The sequence below is a fragment of the Bufo gargarizans genome, chromosome 1 (assembly GCF_014858855.1).
Source record: "Bufo gargarizans isolate SCDJY-AF-19 chromosome 1, ASM1485885v1, whole genome shotgun sequence".
In the NCBI taxonomy this organism is placed as follows: Eukaryota; Metazoa; Chordata; class Amphibia; order Anura; family Bufonidae; genus Bufo; species Bufo gargarizans.
Window position 1 is genome coordinate 144,969,968 of NC_058080.1, and position 20,890 is coordinate 144,990,857.

The 20,890-nt window shown below is 46.2% G+C and overlaps 1 protein-coding gene across 1 annotated transcript; it reads right to left on the reverse strand.

The window, feature by feature from the left end:
* Nucleotides 1-421: 421 nt before the first annotated feature.
* On the reverse strand, nucleotides 422-18,837 carry LONRF1 (LON peptidase N-terminal domain and ring finger 1). The gene is made up of 12 exons (XM_044295503.1): nucleotides 18,278-18,837; nucleotides 10,383-10,501; nucleotides 9,214-9,336; nucleotides 7,497-7,652; nucleotides 6,613-6,847; nucleotides 6,336-6,432; nucleotides 5,591-5,705; nucleotides 4,865-4,986; nucleotides 4,564-4,722; nucleotides 2,382-2,544; nucleotides 1,875-2,024; nucleotides 422-922 (listed from the first exon to the last, which is right to left on the reverse strand). The coding sequence occupies exons 1-12, from the start codon at nucleotides 18,690-18,692 to the stop codon at nucleotides 764-766; spliced, it is 2,013 nt and encodes a 670-aa protein (XP_044151438.1). The 5' UTR covers nucleotides 18,693-18,837; the 3' UTR covers nucleotides 422-763.
* Between the last annotated feature and the right edge of the window lie 2,053 nt (nucleotides 18,838-20,890).

The window sequence follows — 20,890 nt, forward strand, 5'->3', positions numbered from 1 at the left end:
ACCATACACCACAGCACTTGCCTGGTATGATGACAGAGTGGCAGTAATGGATGGAAGCGGATAGATTATATATATATATATATATATATATATATATATATATATATATATATATATATATATATATATATATATATATATATATATCTCCATCCAAAACATGATTTAAGTAAATAGATCATGTTGTGATCTATTTACTTAAAGTCTAGGCAAAACACTTTGGCCCAGGTTTACTAATGTGTCTGCACAAAGAAAAAGTGGAAATTGATTGCCACCAAGCTTCTAAAAGAGTGTCATTCACAAAAGCTACAGCCTACGATGTAAAACAGAGGGACAGTTAACTCTGACAGATGATTTACTTGAAAAGAAAATAATAATTTGGACACTTGAATACTGCATAGATTTATATATATTACAAAAAAAAAAAAAAAAAAAAAAAAAAAAAAAAAAACACACACACACCACAACGTATGGGCAGCAGCAATGCACAAAACTCACACATTTGGAAGTCTTGAATTCAAATTAATTTACAGTATTTAAAATACAAACAATAACTTTATACATAGTGCAATATGTTTCCTGAAACGAAAAGAAGCAGATTCTCTCTACACTTTTTACAGGTAGAAGAAGTTTTCAGCTGGCAGGCATCTAGAATGGTCCAGAAATTTGTTCAAACCAATGCCATATGTGCAAAGACAGCAAAGACTCCGGCGGTGATTAGAGTCAGGACTGGACGACTTGTAAAGAGGTTCCAGGCGGTTAGTCATTTGGCCTGGTCTCTAGAAAAATATGTCAGGATATGCTGGATTTTCAGGAGACGGTCTTTTAATGATCTCATAGAAAGAACAGACAGCTGATACCTGGGATCCACAGGTAACACAGCCAGGAGCCACCAGCACCAGGCCGGCCCACTTGGAGCAACCTGAAATTGGATAGAGATACATCAGATTTGAATTAATCAAGGATTCAAATGCAAAGACCAGCACAGAAATGTATTAACATAGAAGCCCCTCTCCTTCTGTACCAGTCTGTATTATGTATGTGCACCCCTTATTATTAAAAGCACCATTCATTCCATGGCGCTGTACATATGATAAAAAAAAAACAGAAAAAGAAAAAAAAAGGGGCAGACATTTTGCACAGTGTGTTTTCATTGAACACAATTTTAATTTATCCTAATATGAACGAATACCACATTCAGAAATATAGTGGCATCTAAGGCATGGCAGCAGCAGGTTTGCTCTGTGGTTTTTCAAGGAGTTATCCCATCAGAGACAAACCACTTACTGCCCCAGGGACGTCTGGCTGATCACTGGGTGGCCGGCGACAGGAAATCCACAGCCAGTAGAATGGCAGCCATTCAGATGAATAGCCATGCCTGTAAAACAAGGACAGGCTGAATCTGCTACTCCTACAGAGCTGCTCTTTGTCTCATACAAGAAGTCCCAGCCGTATACTGCAGAGGCTGACAACTGGCTACATGGTGACCTGGTGTGTGGAATGTCACTTCTGCAGCCAAAGAGATGACGTCAGACCTGCAGGATTGGCGCACAACGATTGAAGCAGCAAGGGCGACAAAGGGCGAGTATAACTTTTGTTATATTATGACATTTACTGCTGTTGCCAGAGTTGTTATTCATCTCGGACAACCCCTTTAAGTAATTGTGTAGATACAAATGGGTTTCATTTATCAACAAATCATGGCACAACTTTTATATTACCACAACAGGTTAAGAAATAAAAGCTGGGCTCTGACTACTGGTTGCCATGTCCATCAAGGATAGTTTTTTCTTTTCAACAGTGCTGATATATCTGTTCCATGATCCTGCACTAGAGGCCACAGCAGTACTTATCTAGGCAAGGCTGACCCCTACCTGAATATTATCCTCTCTCTCTGGCATGGAGCCAAAATGATGAAGGATCTGACTCCGAAACCTGTATCTAAGGTTCTGAAACCAGCGACAAGCCTGAGCGTAGACGGCATTATGAAGTTCTCTGAGCTGTTGCAGTTCTTCTTCATCAACCTGTCCAGAAAATGAGGAGTGCGAAAGTAAGATTTTATTCAACTCTTTCCATATACAAAAACTATGGGGGTCATTTACCATCAGAAATACGCCTACATTAGGTGTATTTCTGGCGCACATTGCGGAGCAAAGGTTATTAGCGCCGCAATCTGTGACTTTTAGTGGGCGTAGTGCCCTGTTTTAAGCCGCTGCCTCTACATAATTTGTCAGATCCACCGCCAGCGCAGCGGCTTATTAAAGACCAGTGTCTAAAATGGTGGTCTTAATAAATGACCCCCTAAACTTTTTTGGTCTTGGAAAACACATGCACAACTGGCATCAATGATGTAAGTAGGAGAAAAAGAAATATAAAATTACCTGAGTATCGGTCAAGTACTCAATGTCAGCGGTGTAATAACCGTCCCTCATTCCTCTGTGTAAAACACGGAACCTTTTCCCTCCAATTGTATCAACCACAGAACGCCCATCAGGTAAAAAATGGACGTTTCGAATCTGCAGCATGCAACCATAATCTGCAAAGCTAAAGGAGAATGCAGTGTTACACAATCTGCCCTGGAGGCAAGGTGGTCCATAGTGCGAGGGACAGATTCCTACAGCATTACATCAAGTCGTGTTAATGTCACATTTAAAAGGGAACCAGTCAGCAAATTTCTGCTGCCTTAATTATGGTAAGTATAAAATACCAATGGGCTCCCTCATTTCAACGAGCCATTGTTTACTCTAGCAACAAGTCATTTCAGAGAAAAAAAAAAAAAGTTTAAAAAATAAGTTGGGCTTTCCTCTCTAGATTGACAGGAATCTCGCTATTAAGTGGGTAGGTAGAAGCAGGCGGTGGAGCATTATCTAGCAGACACTACTCCCTGTGCCATCTCTTTTTTTCAAACTATGGGGGAGATTTACAACGAGGGGAGATTTTTAATCCCTTCCCAACATCTGCCATACATGTAGAGCGGATGTCCGGTCTTTAAAAGGGCCCCCGCTCAGGAGCTGAGCAGGTGCCATAGTCATAGTGCATCCGGTGGCAGAATCTGTGGTCAGTGATGACACCGATCACAGACTTTTAACCAGCTGTGACCACAGCAAGTCATAAAAATTTTAATCATTATTACTGCTGCATCCCAAAATGCCTATACTATGAAAATATTCCATATGGTGAATGGGATAATGGAAAAAAATAAATGGCAGATTCAACTTTTTTTTTGGGTTGCTTCACCTGCCCAAAACAATTTAATAAAAAGTGATCCAAAGGTTATATACATAATGAAAAACATAAAAATAAATTATATCTTCTTGATCTCTCACCCGGCTCTATATACATACAATATAAAAGTATGTGGTGTAAAAATGCTAAACTTCACAACATGTTTAATGCAAATAAGCACAAATAGTCACAAAACCCTATTTTGAGAGTTGACTTTTTGGAGAGCAGGGCTTGATAAATTCCTCCTATAGTTTTTGTTCTGAAATGCCACAGTGTTTGAGTACAACTAAGCAGATTGTAATTGCGGCATAAATTTGCTGGTCTACTGTGCCGCAGCATGCCCAATTTATTGCAGAAGTTTGTTGAAACAAAGGATAAAATGCACGGCAAACGTGCAGTGGAAAATGGCCTGCCATATCTGGACATAGCCTTGGGTTTGCACCGGGTATCAACGTTTCGATACCCAATGGATACTTTTAGACCCGGATCGATTCGATACCGGGTCTTACTATTTAATGATACTAGGCTGCGCAGCCTAGTATCAGAGAACATGGTGCGCGCTGCTCTCTGCGAGTGCCATGTTCTCCTCAGCAGCACAGGGGAGAAGGAGGCACTCCCTCCCTCCCTACTTTGCCACTGCCACCAATGGGAGTTTAGTACTGCGGAAGAGGGGAAGGACTGTGGCCACTGCACCACCAATGAATATAATAAACACAATAACTTAAGTGTAGGCAGCGGGTGCCGGCAGCGGTATCACATACCCGGCACCCGTTATCTATGACATGGCACTGCGATCCCCGGCAACTAACCCCTTAGGTGCAGCACCTGAGGGGTTAACTGCCGCTGACCGCAGCTCCATGTCATAGAGGGTGGGTGCTAGGTATGTGATACCGCTGCCGGCATGGAAGATCAGTCCTCCGATACCAACATCAGGGGGCTGCCTGGGTGAAATTATAGGCATGTCCGGGTTCAGCTCTGAACCCGGACAACCCCTTTAAAGGTGGAAGCAGAATGAGGGAGATCAATCAAGACTGGCATGCCTCACCATAAATTAGGCACAGATCTGCACCTAGAATTAAATCTAGGCCAGCTCGCCAGTAGAGGTCATCTGGCGTATATGAGGACTAATGACCCTGCCCACACCATACCCTTTTTCAAAAAGCAATGAGAGTGTCGGTAAAACTCCAGTTGCACCAGTTTCCTGGTGTATGGGAGTGATAAATCTCTCCCTATGTGTTATTATAGTGCTCCTCACCTGTGTGCGCACCATTATGTATTACTATGCTCATTCATCCTTACATTAGAACAATATTTATTTTAAATCACAGGCAAAATTACCCCTTTTCTGGATCACTGATGCACATTCCAAATTGCTTTGTACCGGTATCCATACATCTCCGAATCATAAGTCGATAGCGTGGTTCAAACACATGTAGAGGACAAGGCACAGTTGGATAGGCCATTGTGCATACAAACATAGGCACGTTTTTTGTCAAGCTAATAAAAAAAGAAAAAAAAGGGAAGTGTTAGAAGCTGGTCTTTATCTCATCAGTACTAACCAGCACCAGCGCCTATACGTAGTGGCGGGTGAGGACAATGCAGTGGTAAAAGCATATATATATGTAAGAAATCTAATTACTCTGATAGTTCAGTGTTTTCTTCTTCATGAAGCCTTTTCCTCTCAGACAGCTCTTCAGGGAGATATTGCTTAATTAAATCTTCCAATAATGTTGTCACATTGTAGGTTCTGTGTGCTAGATACTAAGAGAAAAAGAAATCGCGTTACAAGAAGGATAAAAACACACAATGGGACTCAACGGTGATAAACTTCAGAAATGGCATAAGCCGGTGCTGAATGCTGCCATAAAAGGAGCATGCGATATTTAAAGAGGTTGTGCAAGTGGAGGGGTGGGCTTGGCGGTTGCAGTATCACACAGCTGGAACCTGGCCTCAATGACAGAGCGCCACCTACGTTTGTATTTATAGGTTAATTATATTCATTGGTGTCAGCTTCCGATCGGAGCTCCAGCAGTGAAATTGCGGGGCTCTGATCGGTTACCATGGCAGCCAGGACACTACTAAAGCCATCCATGGCTGCCATGGTAAGCTCCCTGCTGCTGTGTGCACAAAGAACAAGGCAGCAGGGACAGTGTACATTTTAAATCACCCCCTTTTTTAGTTACCTTGTCCCACCAAAAAATAAGATAGGACTGTTCTATTATGGGCTGGACGTTCCATAAAACGCGGAGTGCATGCTGTTTTTTTTGGTGTGGCATTGAATCGCATCGAGTATCGCAATACTTTTTCATGGTAATCGAATTTGAATCTATATTTTGTTATCGTGACAACCCTATTAGGCACTCACCTCTGTTAAGCTCTGCTTACATAAGGGACATTGAGGTGTGTGATCCAAGCAGCGCTCCAGGCATTTCTTGCAGAAGGTGTGTCCACAAGGTGTGGTAACTGGCTCATAAAATAACCTGGAAACAAACAGAATTCATTTATTCTTTCTACAACACAGAAACAACCATGTCCAAATATAAACCAAACATCGCCAGTCATGCGATGTTTCGACTCATGCAAGTCGTTTTCAGACATTGTGACATGGACAATGCTTGAAAAAGACTTGCGTGAGTCGAAACGTCGCATGACTGGCGAATAAACACCGAAGTAACATTGAAGACATTGAGTGCCGCGGTCATCTATTCATCTTTTAGGTTACCAGGGGCCCAGCAGGCTAGGGCCCAACACTGCTGGCACCGCCACCTTTTGGACCAACTAAGAGGTATTAGGCTACTTTCACACTAGCGTTTTTTTTGCGGATCCGCCATGGATCTGCAAAAACACTTCCGTTACAATAATACAACCGCTTGCATTGAAATGAATAGGTCCTCATCCAATCCATAAAAAAAAAAAAAAAAAAAAAAAAAAAAAAACACCCACACGGAACGAACATGCCGCCCCCCCTAATAAAAAAAATAATTAAAAATGTTTTAAAAAAAAAAAAAAGCCACTCTTGTCCATGGGCTTCATCTGATACTGCAGCGCCCTCCCACTCACTAGAACGCAGCATAATCTTTTCTAGGCAATAAAAACAGCTAGTTACTAACCTTATGCAAAGGGAGCACTCAAAGTCACTTCCGTCAATCAGCTTGTGTAGGACGGATGGGTCTGCTATTAAACTGGAGGAGCCACCAACAAAGGTGTCTAGGACAGAACAGAAATAATTGCTGTTAGCTGAATATCTCAAGGGGCACGAGATCTAACACCAAGGGGCCTAAAAGAACTTGAGCTCGCCCCTCCCCGTCCAAATTGGAAAAACATTGGCTGGATAGGTTATAATTGTGTAAGGTAGGGTTAAAGATGGGACATAAATGATAGTTCTACCTCCATGCCGTAAATGTTTCTTCCGACCATCGTCACATACAGTGACATCTTGATCAGAGAGGGAGAACTTTCTTTTCAGCAGCATGCCGTTTTTATGGCTTGATAGGAGGGGTTCAGAAGCAACTCTTTTCAGGCCTTCCTCAGTCTTCTCCTCACAGCGCAGAACATGCACAGACTGTGTGCGCTGCAGGCCACTATTGATCAGGCTCTTTGCTTGTTTTGGCGTGCCAGCATCCTGTAAATGAGAATCAAATAAGAGATTAATACAAGGTACAACTTGTCTGCACTCAATCGACTGGATATATAAGTGGGAAGGAGGATAGGTGGAGGAAAAAAAAAAAAAAAAAACACCACAAAACTATGGGCCTCAGTTATCAGAACCAATCCCTCTGCAGCTTTCTAAGGGGTAAGTCCAGTCTGCTAAAAATATAGAGCACTATATCAGTCCGCAGTATACAAGAGTCTTACTAATCACGTTCTATTTTGGCTTTCCGAATGTCACGAGACCAAAACAGTGTAGTGGTAACAGTTATGGCAAGACGCCCCATCTGCCGATCATGCGATTGCCGCTCCAGCTTGCCTGCCTATAGGCGTACGGTGCAGTCTGTCCAAATGACCAGTTCAACTGTTAGTAGCACATTGTCTGGTCACAAGATCTAAGGGGGAGTCACAACCCAAATTGAAATTGGGAAGCTTCTCATATAACGCAGACAAATACTTTATTCTAACTTTTTAGCTGATTGGACAACCAGAACAGTTTAAGAAATGAATGCTTAGTTCTTACTGGCTGCTAAAGGCAAGACCTCAGTTTAGATGCAGGAGAACATAGTTCTGTGATGTGATAAAAAGCAGACCGCTAAAGGAGCCAAAAGTCGGAAATTTACCTGCTCTAGACTTGTGTGCAAATGATAAGTCATTTCCTTCCTATCCGATCCCAATACAAACGGTTTTAATGGCAGATTTGGCAAAGGTTTTATTTCAAGATCTTTCAGAATACCTTCCACAGTCTCCGGGACAGGAAAAAGGAAGTCACGCAGAATCTGCAATGAAGAAATTAAAAGAAACCTCAGAACAATTGTCTATGACTTTTAGAGCCCAATGTGGCATGTTCAGCTGCAGAGGAAATGACTACACCCCCAGTACTGTAATCCTCTGCGTTCCTTATAGTTTATATCGTTTTCAGTCAATAAGTCTCACATCTTGGTTACTGTAGATCTGTATGATGTATTACAATCCCCATGAATGAATTCCTCGCACCAGAAAGATCCAATCATCGCACTGCACCGATTGTTTTTTCACAGCTCAAAATCTTGCAAAAGGTTTAAAACACATAGCGCTAATACAATGCGGCTGTAGTATTCAAGCCAAAAAGTAAAATGTTAGGGACAAGGCTCATAGAGTCCTATGACATGTGCTACAGAGCAGCCAGCCCAATATCACAAGCATGACCCGCTCACAGGGCTGGAAATAGGCAGTAATCCATTATCATTTCTTTCACTTAAAACGGGTTGTCTCATCTCAGACAATGGCGGCATATCGCTAGGATATGCCCCTATTTTCTTATAGGTGTGGGTCCCAACGCTGGGACCTACAACTATATTGAGAACGGAGACCCCGCAAAGTGGTGGCTAGAGGACTCCGGTCTGGCCACCACCAAGCCGGCTCCCCATAGAAGTGAATGGCAGCGCATTACCGGCCACTGCTTCCATTCACTTCTATGGGCCCGACAGAAATAGCCGAACCCGCGCTCGACTATTTTTGGCGGCCCCATAGAAATGAATAAAGGGCGGCTACGCATGCACAGTGCGCCCTCCACCACTTTCAGGGCTCCACACCTATAGGGCAATGGGGGCACATCCTAGCAATATGCCTTTATAGTCTGAGCGCCAATGCACACTATAGATAACAGAGCTGCGGGTCTGACCCATTTACTAGTAAATGGAGCAGTCTTCGTGGTCTAACACTTTGTGGATAGGGGATAAATGTGGTTTCCATTTATGGGACTTGCACCCTAATTCACTGCATAATCAGCCATTATGGCCTGAGAATCGACTGCAAGTTTAAATCTATGGACGCCAGCGACTTTGTGTATTACAGTGTGAGCACTGTATGGTCATAGATTCGGGCTGTGAATGGATTTCAGTTCGGCAAGACACAGGAGAACACGTTCAATGTGAGAAAGATGCTGCATGTGCTAGATTCTCCGACTCTCCCGAGAGGATCATAAGGCATTATAATGAAGCGTGTCTCTGCCGGACCTTTATCTAATGCATTACACTGGGGGAATTATGTCAGAACAATACAGTAGATCCGAGGTCTCGCAGGGACACACAGCATTATAAATTATAATGCTGTGCAATCCTGTCAGAGGAGCAGAGGTCAGAACGGGAAATCACACTTACACGTGCAGCGTGTTTCTCGCAATGAACTCGCTCGTCTGTGTTTGGCCTTTGTCCTTGGCTTAATCCTGGTTGATCTGAGGTTATCCGTGTGTATGAAAAGCTACTTTGAACACCAGCCACCCAGCTATGCACATAGTAAAAGGGAAAGCCCAATACTGGGTACATGGTTTGAAGACAGAAGCATACAATGCTCCGTTACCTTTTCTATCTCGCTCTTGGCAGACGTAAACTCCTCATCTAAAGCCAGGCACTGTAGATAAAATCTTAAAGATTGGTAAAGGTTCTCCGTCTCCTGCAGCAATTTGGCTTTCCTGAAGTAGACCTATGGATGGAAACAGGGCTTGTAAAGTCATCTAACAAAGCAGATTACACAGTGCGGAAGTATAGATTAAAATGTGTCAGTTTGCCCAGGAGCATACTCATAGGTGGCACCACCCAACTAGGGGGGGCAAAAGAATGGTGTATACACTCTTTCTGCTGTATGGAATACACACTGCGCAGGCTGTTTCTAAGATGGAAGCCTATGGGCAATGAAGTTGTAATAAAAAAAAAAAACATAGGTCCAACGCCTGCTGTGCCAGACATTACACTCTCAAGGTGTATATACAGGCACTCACTTGGATGAGGGGCTATAAACTAAACTGGACAGGGCAAAAGGAAGTTGTGTAATGATTATCAGAGGTGGGCTATATGTTCACTAGGAAGACCATTAGGTGATCACACGTGTTCATGCATGGTGGTATATCGTGCCGTCTAATCACACTCTGCTGCCAACAAATAACGATTCTGTATGGGGACAAACGATCACTTCACCCCATACTATAGAGGAGATCGCTGCATATAATAGCAGTGCTCTCCTCCACCAGCAAGCAGGCGATTGTCAGCCTCATCTGCTGGTCTAATACTCTTCCTGGACCGGTCATCATGTAGTAGAATCAATAAGGCTGGGAACCTTGTAACATTACCTTTCTGTCACATAATGTAATAACACAATTACTACAGAAAATTCATGGTAACATCCTCCAGACTCAATACATTTCTACTGTCCCAAACTCCACAGCCCTGGTTTAAAAACTGTAGAAATAAAATTCCCAGCGTGCCCCGTCGGGTAAAAAATAAAATTAAAATAAAATAAAAATCCTTCTCCCTCTAGTGCAGGGTTTCTCAACTCTGGTCCTCAGGGCCCACCTGCCGGCCATGATATAATTAGTGTCCATGCATCAGGCCTTACCATACGTATTTATTCTGTGGGATATTCTCAAATCCTAACCGGTGGGTGGGCCCTGAGGACCGGAGTTGAGAAACCCTGCTCTAGTGCGATACTAAAATAGTGGTCAAAATATAAATGTATCGCTCTTTAATCATCACCTCTGGCCAGTTGGGTTGCTTTGAAAGGGCATAGTCCAGATCCTCGTGAGCTTTCCCATATTCAAATAGTGCAGCATGGGACTCTGCTCTGTAAACACGTAGTATCAGGTCATTGGCATCTGCAAGAGAGAAAGGTGGAAGCACAAAGAAGCATGAGTACAGGCCAACAATCCAAGTGGCTTATTGGTGAACCCAACTAAAAGCCCTATAATGTATCATAATGGACCTTAGCTGGCCGGGCTCTGGCAGATTATATACTCCTTTTAGTGTATTGAAAGGGTTTTCTGGGATTTTCATATTGATGGCCTAGCCATCAACACGAGATCGGTAGGGGTCCAACACCAGTAACCTGGCCAATCAACTGTTTAAAGAGGACCTTTCATCAGGCTAGCTCTAGTCTAATTAGTATCCTACCTTATGGCGGCACCCACTGATGCCATGGCACTTTATTTTCCTAAAGAATCCCCATTTGTCCGCTGTTGGCCCCGTATATTTGGGCACCTTGGTTATACTAGGCGGAGACTTGTAGTTTCTCTTGGAGTAGTTATCTTCTCCCTGGCTGTGAGCGCATCCAATAGGAGCGCCCCGCCCTTAGCCAGGGAGGAGCTCAAGTTCTCGCTAAGAGCAGGGCGCACCGATTGGATGCGCTCACAGCAAGGGAGAAGATTACCACTCCCAGGGAAACTACAAGTCTCCGCCTAGTATAACCGAGTCGCCTCATTATAATACAAGGCGCCAAAATATACGGGGCCAACAGCGAATGAACGGGTAGGATAATAATTAGACTAGAGCTAACCTGATGAAAGGTCCTCTTTAAAGAGGACCTTTCATCATAAAATTGTGTGTTAAATTCTTATACGACCTTATGGGGCTGCTCTCACTGATGTCCGTTAGTTCCGTCGCCTCATATGCAAATGAGGCGACAAAGTTATAGTAAGCCAGGGCTCGACAAATCCCAGGCGCCAGGTCGCCATGGCGACCAGGAATTTAGTCCTGGCGCTTGGGTATTTGTCAGCCTGTTTTCAAAGGTGCCTGGGCGATGGGTGCGGAGCGCTGTTCTGTCCGGAGGCAGCACAGGAGTGGAGATGAGCGGAGAGCTGTGTGACGGTGCCTTAGGTTCCCTATACCCGGCTGCTCTTTGGACACGCTCCCTGCCCATGGCTGAGCGTACGCCGCGGAAGTCCACTGTGACAGACGTGATGAGGAGAAGCGCCGCCCTGCCCCCAGCGGGCTCGGGCCACCCATGTGCTCTATAAGCGGAATGCAGAGTCTGGCCTGGCAGCACGTTAAGCAGCTGCTGTGTCTGATGGGCCGGAGGCCTGACCTGCTGTGCGGGGGCCATAGCGCTGACCTGCACCCTCCTCGTGGCTCTCAGGTTCACCTGCAGGTAACTTACACGCCTTCAGTGCAAATTACTACTACTCTCATCCAAGTGAGGCAGGAGCCTGAGGTGTCAGCACATGTACACTGTATGCCATAGTCCTATATACTGTACATATATCATGGTCCTGTATACTGCGTATGTAACACAGTATACAGCACGTACACTGAATGTCAGTCATATACTGTACATATATCATGGTCCTGTATACTGCGTATGTAACAGTATACAGCACATACACTGAATGTCAGTCATATACTGTACATATATCATGGTCCTGTATACTGCATATACCATACTATACAGCACATGTACACTGCATATGTAACATGGTATACAGTATTATTGTGGGGGCTCTATGGAGAAGTGGGGGGGGGGGGGAGCACTATGGGGGAATCTACTGGGGGCTTTATGACGCGGCTCCGCCTGGCTCCTAACTTTTTTTAGCTGGCTCCTAGATTCCAAGGAAATTTGTCAAGCCCTGTAGTAGGCGTTGTGCTCTAAGTTCTGGTGGGCGCGAGAACTTGAGCTCCTTCTCCCTGACTAAGAGTGGGGCGCTGCGATTGGATGCGCTCACTGCCAGGGAGCGTATAACCGCGCCCACCAGAACTTAGAGAACAACGCCTACTATAACTTCGTCGCCCCATTTGATTATGAGGCGACGAAACTAACGGAGAGCGTAGCGGCCAAACGGGGGGGGGGTCCATTTAAAAAAAAAAGCCCCATAAGGTCGTATAAGAATTTGACACACTATTTTATGATGAAAGGTCCTCTTTAAAGAGGACACAGCGCTTTTTGAGCACCTCACATGTATTGGTCACGTGACCTAGGAGCAGCTCAGTCCCAATGCAGTGAATGGAGTTGAACTGTGACACCAAGCACAACCGCTATACAATGCACGGCCCTGTGCTTGCTCAGCTACGAGGAGGCTGCAGCGCTCATAGGAGCACTGCTGCCTTTTCAAACAGCTGATCAGCAGGGGTCATGAGTATAAGACCCCCCACTGATCAGGTACTAATAAACTATCCTGAGGATAGGTCATCAGTATCAAAATCTTGGAAAACCCCTTTATTGTTATAGCTAGTAAGCTTTCCTCTCGTTCTCCCTCTCCTACTTCTAATCTCGTTTGGAAACTCTTCTAATCCAGAAAGCGGTAAAAGCACGTAGGATTAGCCAATAAACAGCAGGTCAGACTCTGCGTCCAAATACTCAAGCAGAATTTTTTTTTTAAAACATTGTGTGGACACCTTGGCAGAGACACACAGGTAGATAACATAGTGAACCCTCTGTGAGATGAATGCCCAAAAATTGCGTTAAAAACTGGTCTTCTATGGCCATGTGATTGCTGAGGCCAGAAGTGGTCATGTGAACCACGGACATGACATCATCGCTGCAGGACCAGAATGACGGGAGTTTCAAAAAAAGTTAAAAAAGATTATTTCTTTGTTTTAGTAAAACCCCTTTAAAGGGGTATTCTCATCTTGCCATTTCCTCCTCACCTGGACTGCAGCCAGGACTGCAACGAGCTGCCGGCTGGGTGAAAATAAAGTGTCTTCTGCACAAACGCGACCCATGAATTCGGGAGGCGAGTGGTGGTCGTATCTATGGGATACCATATGACAACAATGAGGTAGGAGGGGAAAATTTTATAAAGAAGGATGGGAATTTGCCAATACAATATATTTACAAAAATGATCACTGGCTCATCATTTATAGATTAAACTGTGATCATTGTGATGGGAATACCCCTTCAACTCAAAAAGGATTTCTACAAAAACAAAAGACAGACAACCCCCACTACGTCCTCCACAAATGTCCTCATCTCTGACTCCTGTGACTGGCCAGTAAAGTGCAGGATTACCCGTTTGTCACCCTAAAGCCACATTTCACTGCTGACATGTAAAACAAGAACTAGATGGGACATTTTTTTATTTTGCACACCTCTTGAAAACATAGAATGAAATCCAGTACCGTACAGATGCTCTCCCCTCCTCCACAGCCCTGGGTGCTAGTTGTATAACGTATGACATCACAAGAGGATTGTTTCATAACCAGCATTCACGTGACCCCGGAGAGGAGCCTCCATCCCCAGCCAGAATGCTGTAGGTTACTCACAACTCCTTCCACTATAGTCCCAGAGGGAAGTGCTGAGCATAATACCGTACAGTCCACTCTAGATGTGACCACTGCGTGCACCTTCAGCAGGAGACACCTTCAAGGCTCCACTATTTTTTGCCCAAATATTAGTTTCTGAATTGTGTTTCTATGCAAATATATAAAACTCTTGAGCGGACTGAACCTCAAGCTTTTGCATATCTGAGAAAGGAGAGTGGATTTAAAGGGGTTGTCTGGGTTCAGCACCCATATTTTCACCCAGGCAGCCGCCCTGAGGCTAGCATCGGAGCATCTCATGCTCCGATGCGCTCCCTTGCCCTGCGCTAAATCGGGCGGAAGGAATGGAGTTCATAAGGAGACATGAAGTAGAGAGGACGGACAGGATAGACTGAGGTAATGGAGACTGCATACAAGTGCTGCTGCTCAGTAGCTACACTCCCACTATCTTCTCTGTACTTCAAGTCTCCTAATGAACTCCATTCCTACAAGAGATTCGTCTGAAGATCATATTAAACTGTATTCAGGATCATAATCCCTGACAAGTAAGAGAGGAAGATGGCGCAGCAATTTAACTGGTCCTCCTGTGTAATTGGGACAGGTTTTGTGTTGACTAGTAGGATGACGGCCATTTTATTTTTCCTAATGATTGCCCCCCTGACAAAACAAGCCATTGAAAGGTATTTGGTAATATATTTATAATGAATATTTAAGTATTTTCATTTTCTTAATTCCCAGAGAACCCCTGCCTGCACAAACAATCCAATTACCCAAGAAAAAGAGTGTTTCGCTCATTCAACGAGTAATCGGCAACACCTTTACGACACCAGATAATGGTTAACAAGCGTTCCTATGAGCATCGGACATTTATCTCGGCAACCATCCCTCCCAGTGTGCATCGGTCTGTCCACGCCCAATGTGTACGGGTAGTCCAAGACTTCCTGATGGTCCACAGCTGCTCTCTGCTGTGAAGAAAGCAGCAGGGAGAGGACAGCATGTCCAGTGTGGCTTTCTATAGAAGCATTTCATCTGAACCATCTCAAAGGGAAATGCTTGCTCTAGAGGCCAGTGCCTCACCGACAAGGTCTTGCAAAAGTATTCACCCCTCTTGGTGGTTCTCCTATTTTACAGTATGGTTATGTGGAATTTAACTGATTTTAGTTTAGATTCTATGGAATGGACCTGATAAAATAGCCCAAATGTTGTGAGTGCATATGTATTTGCCCCCTGTTGTTACAAAACCCCTAAATAAGGTCTGGAGCAACCCAATTAACTTTAGAAGTCACAATTAGCCGACTATGGTCGCCCCGCTGTACAATCTAGATATCACGTGATTAGTCACATGATGCAAGTATACATTCCCCCCCCCCTTCTAAGAAACCTGGAGTCTGCATCAATACGAAAACCAAGAAGCCTCCAAACCGCTCAGGGACAAAAACGTAGAGATCCGTTACTGTATGGACACCTATACATTAGAGCTGTCCAGTGACCAACACTTCTGTCCACAGGAGGGGGGCCTGGATGTAACCACCAGGGTAGCCTACAGTGCAGCTGCTTGGGGGCCCAACAACAAGAGGGGCCCTCCGCACTCAAAGGGTGCAGTTACTCATGGAATGTGTGCAAGGTGACATAGAAAACTGAATGTGTCCCAATCTTACATTTTACCACTGGTGTGTGCATTATCCCCGAGCTGTGACATCACTGTGTGCACTTCATCTGCATCACTTATTGGATTATCCGTGTGGCGTGACGTCACCGCGTGCATCACCAGTGTGGCGTGACGTCACCGCGTGCATCACCAGTGTGGCGTGACGTCACCGCGTGCATCATCCCACTACTATTACATCACAGTTTGCATTAGTCTTGTGCATTAGGGAAACCAATCAAAAACTTTTCTGAACTTGCTGCTGAAGGTGGTCCTGGTGAAGTGGGGCACCAGGGTTATTTGTCACCCCTCTGGATAGGGATAAAAGTGACTGGTGAGGGTCTGACCGAGAGAACGGGGGCCCTGTGTAGCCTGAATAAAGTGTCGGTCACGCATGCGCGCCGCTGCTCTGCTCAACCCTATGGGATTGGCGAGCGCTTGTACTCTGTTGGGCGGAACGGCAGTGTGCTCGCTCCACTCAGTGGATTTGCCATGATTTTGCGGCAATTGCAGCAAAAAGAAAAGGCTATTTGCTTGTACCAACTGAACACACAGTAGTGTAATCTAGAAGGTTCCCACATAGAAAAGCTGAATCACTATGTAATAGAAGGTAATATAGGTTTGTAAAAAATAAAACTGTTGGAATGAATTGCCCCAAACTCACTAGCAAGCACATGTGGGACCGCCGCAACGTCAGAACGAGATCTAACTACGCCTGCTATGTGCCAAAACCTGTGCCGTATTCTGGCTGTAGGCCGATTTCAGTGCCAGAAAACCGCTCTGTGTGACGGCAGTATTTCCCGGGCTAAGTGACAAAAACTCAGCGCCTGTCCCGAATAGTACCGCATCACTGGAGCAGTGTTCAGCCCAGGAAATACCGCCGTCACCCGGACTAGACTTAGTGTACTTTCACACTAGCGTTATTCTTTCCCAGTATTGAAATCTGGTAAAGGGTCTCAATACCGGAAAAAACGCATCAGTTTTGTCCTAATGCATTCTGAATGGAAAGCAATCCGTTCCCGGAACAATACCACACTTTCTGGATCCGGCATTAATTTCCAGAGAGGTGCATTAATGGTTTTCCGTTCTGAGCCTGCGCCAGGATATAGGAGGAGCTATTTTCTCTTTTGATCTTTGAAAAAAAATGTAAATACCGGATCTGTTATTCCAGATAATACCAGATGAGATGGATCCGGCATATCACCGGATCAGTCTAACAGATCCGGAAAAAAGGCTATCCGTTTGTATACGGGTTGCGGGATCCGGCAGACAGTTCCGTTGCCAGAACTGCCTGCCGGATTCCAATAACGCTTAGTGTTAATAAATCCGCTCCACCCCTTCTGCCGTTTCACAAACACAAAATTGAAAGCTAGTTTTTTTTTTTGCTGAAAGTGTGGTAATACCGCCCATCTGACGTTTTATAATACCGTTATCTGTCTGCACCTACAGTAGAGGGGGGGGGGAATCACCTCTCTAGAAATGTACAGAGGGAAATACCCACAGAGTAAAAACAAAAAGCCAGATGACGATCAATAAGCCATCATTACATCTGCCATAAGGGTGACCAGAAGGACAGGTGTGAAAGGGTCACCACCCCGCCGCTCCCCAGTAGTCACCGCGCGCAGGGGTCACCACCCCGCCGCTCCCCAGTAGTCACTACCCCGCCACTCCCCAGTAATCACCGCGCGCAGGGGTCACCACCCCGCCGCTCCCCAGTAGTCACTACCCCGCCACTCCCCAGTAATCACCGCGCATAGGGGGGTCACTACCCCGCCATATCCCAGTAATCACCGCGCGCAGGGGTCACTACCCCGCCATATCCCAGTAATCACCGCGCGCAGGGGTCACTATCCCGCAGCTCCCCAGTAGTCACTATCCCGCAGCTCCCCAGTAGTCACTATCCCGCAGCTCCCCAGTAGTCACTATCCCGCAGCTCCCCAGTAGTCACTATCCCGCAGCTCCCCAGTAGTCACTATCCCGCAGCTCCCCAGTAGTCACTATCCCGCAGCTCCCCAGTAGTCACTATCCCGCAGCTCCCCAGTAGTCACTATCCCGCAGCTCCCCAGTAGTCACTATCCCGCAGCTCCCCAGTAGTCACTATCCCGCAGCTCCCCAGTAGTCACTATCCCGCAGCTCCCCAGTAGTCACCGCGCGCAGGGGTCACTACCCTACCGCTCACCAGTAGACACCCCGCAGCTCCCCAGTAGTCACTACCCCACAGGGATCACCCCGCAGCTCCCCAGTAGTCACTATCCCGCTGCTCCCCAGTAGTCACCGCGCGCAGGGGTCACTACCAGGGGCGTAGCTATAGGGGGTGCAGAGGTAGCAGTCGCTACCGGGCCCAGGAGCTTGAGGGGGCCCAAAGACCCTTGTGCCACATAAGAAGACACCAGTATTATAGAAAGTGCTTGCTGGTCAAGTTACACCTCTGACTGGAAGGAAGAGGTTAGGTCAAGAATTTGGCATGGGGTGGGGGGGTGCCATATCAATTTTTGCCTTAGGCAGCATGAAGGCTATGTGCTTCCCTGCCCCTGGCCACAAAGCACTGAGGGAAGGGGGGCCCAAATTGAACTTTTGTACCAGGGCCCATGAGGATTTAGCTACGCCCCTGGTCACTACCCCGCCGCTCCCCAGTAGACACCCTGCTGCTCCCCAGTAGTCACTACCCCGCAGGGGTCACCCCACTGCTCCCCTGTAGGCACAGCAGTAGTACCACATAGTGTTGGCATTCAGGGCTGCTGCCACCCAGCTTCCTACCTGTGTCTATGGCGGGGCGGATCCTGGCCAGCGCCTCCCGGTGCTCCCCGGCCTCCTGCAGCTCGGCGATATCCCGGTGCTGCCAGCTCTTCCCGGGCACACACTTGTCGGCCAGCTGCCTGAGCTGCACACAGGTCCGGCGGGGCGGGTGCCCCATGTCCCCCTGGCACAGCCGGCAGCGCTTCCTGGGCTCCCCCCGCAGACACGGCCAGCAGTACGTGTGCCCGCACTGCACAGTGACCGGGTCCCGCAGGAAGCCGCCACAGCCCGGGCACCGCAGCACACACTGCGCTTCCTCCCGCACCACGACCGAGCCCCGGTACTGCCGCAACAGACACTCCAGCAGAGGCTCCAGCTGTAACGGGCGCGACATATTGAGAGAGTCTATGAGCTGGCCGGGCGCCGGGGATGACATGACGAGCGCCGTCTCCGCTACCACATACTGCCACACTCACTACCTGCTATTACATAAAGTGCGGCGCTGCCAACAGGTCAGGTGACCGCGGGGACACTTCTCATTGGCTGCGGAGACGGTTATAAAACAGCGGCGGCGGATGCCCGCTTGCATAACAAGACGTAACAGAGGCAGGGCCGGGGGCGGGGAGAGGCCGCTGACGTGCGGGAGCCCTCGTAACCGGAGCATAACGGCGCGTCACCAGCGCGACACACTTCTGGGGCTTATGTAACGGGCCTCACCACCTCTATTAGCCATGGCTACCTACCTGGGCCGCCGTTATGCGGTATTTTATAAACTGCGCTGGAAAATGAGCAACAAGGCAAACAGAATTGGTACCAGTAGGAGGGGGCACATTATACAGTGACCCGGGTACTTTCCTAATTGTGCTCTAGACCTTGCGCCATTTTGATCCGATTCTATAGGCCTGGACTTGCATCAGGTTTTGCCATCCGTTTAAGGCCTTCTGCACACGACCGTTGTTGTTTTGCTGTCGGTTTTTCACGGATCTGTTGTTCTGTATCTGAGATTTTTTTTCTCTGATTTAAGTCCTCTTCCGTTCCGTTATCCCTCAAGACATATCCGTATGGTTTCCCGTATGCGATCTATTTTTTTGCGTATCGGAAACAATAACTTGGTAATCACCAAACACATGAGCAATATGGCTGGGCATAACATTTGTACAGTATGGATCCGCAAAATACGGATGATATACGGATGTGTTCCGTGTGCAGTCTATTTTTTGCGGACCCGTTGACTTGAATGGGGCCTCGGACCGTCATTTGCGGACAATAATAGGACGTGCACTATTTTGCATAACGGACATGGAATGCACACGAAGTACCTTCCGTTGTTTCTGCGGACCCATTGAAGCGAATGGTTCCGCATACGGTCAGCAAGAAGAACAGAAGCGGATAAAAAATACGTTTGTGTGCATGAGCCCAAACGCAGTGATGCCCTCCAACGAGGCTGAAGTTGGTTTCTTATTCACATCATTTGTTTTAGTTTTTTTTAAGAATTTTGAGGAAACTTTATCAACAGTAAAAGAAAAAGTTGCAGTTAGCCGTGCTTAACGTACATCAGTTGAAAGCGACATTAAAATACAAAAATTGGGAACAAAGTGGCTAATACTAGTGAGATTTAAGGAATTAAATGAATTTGGGCCAGTGATCTGACACTGCCAACATAATGTTTGTAATGCCCCGCATCAGGTACAGTGGAGTTCAGCCTGGCCCAACAGATTATGGGCATGAAAACTGGCATCAAAGTGGGCAGACGGAGACGCTTTTCACTGACTTGAATAAGTAACATGTTTTTAAGGAGTTAAATGAATTTGGGCCATTGATCGCACACTGTCAACATACAGAAGGTGATGCCCCGCATCAGATACAGTGGAGTTCAGCCTGGCCCAAACAGAGTGGGCAGACAGGCACTTTTCACTGAATTGAATAAGTAATGTGTTTTTAAGGGGTTAATTGAATTCGGACCAGTGATGTCGCACTGCCAATATACAGTGGGTGATGCCCCGCATCAGGTATAGTGGAGTTCAACCTGGCCCAAAACAGGTTCTGGGCATGAAAACTGACCTGCCCACTTCAATGCCAGTTTTCATGCCCAGAAACAGTCTGGGACAGGCTGAACTCCACTGCATCTGATGTGGGGCATAACCCTCTGTATGTTAGCAGTGCAAGATCAGTGGCCCAAATTCATTTAATTCCTTAAAAACATTAGTTACTTATTCAAATCAGTGAAAAGCATCCGTCTGCCCACTTTGATGCCCGTTTCCATGCCCCGAACCTGTTTGGGCCAGGTTAAACTTGTTATCGCAATTTATGCGATTCCCTTCTTCCTTTGTGTGGTGCCAAATCAATTAGAAGTATAAGTATGTGCATGCCATACAGCTTTCATAATGAGACCAGACCCGCTAGGTGGTTTCATGGGAAAGCATTTCCTCATCCCCCTGAGCAAGAACAAGAGCTTTATTCAAGCTACATTCACTTAAAGGGAACCTGTCACCTGGATTGTGTGTACAGAGCTGGGGACACGGGCTGCTAGATGGCCGCTAGCACATCCGCAATACCCAGTCCCCATAACTCTGTGTGCTTTTATTTAGTAAAAAAAACGATTTGATACATATGCAAATTAACCTGAGATGAGTC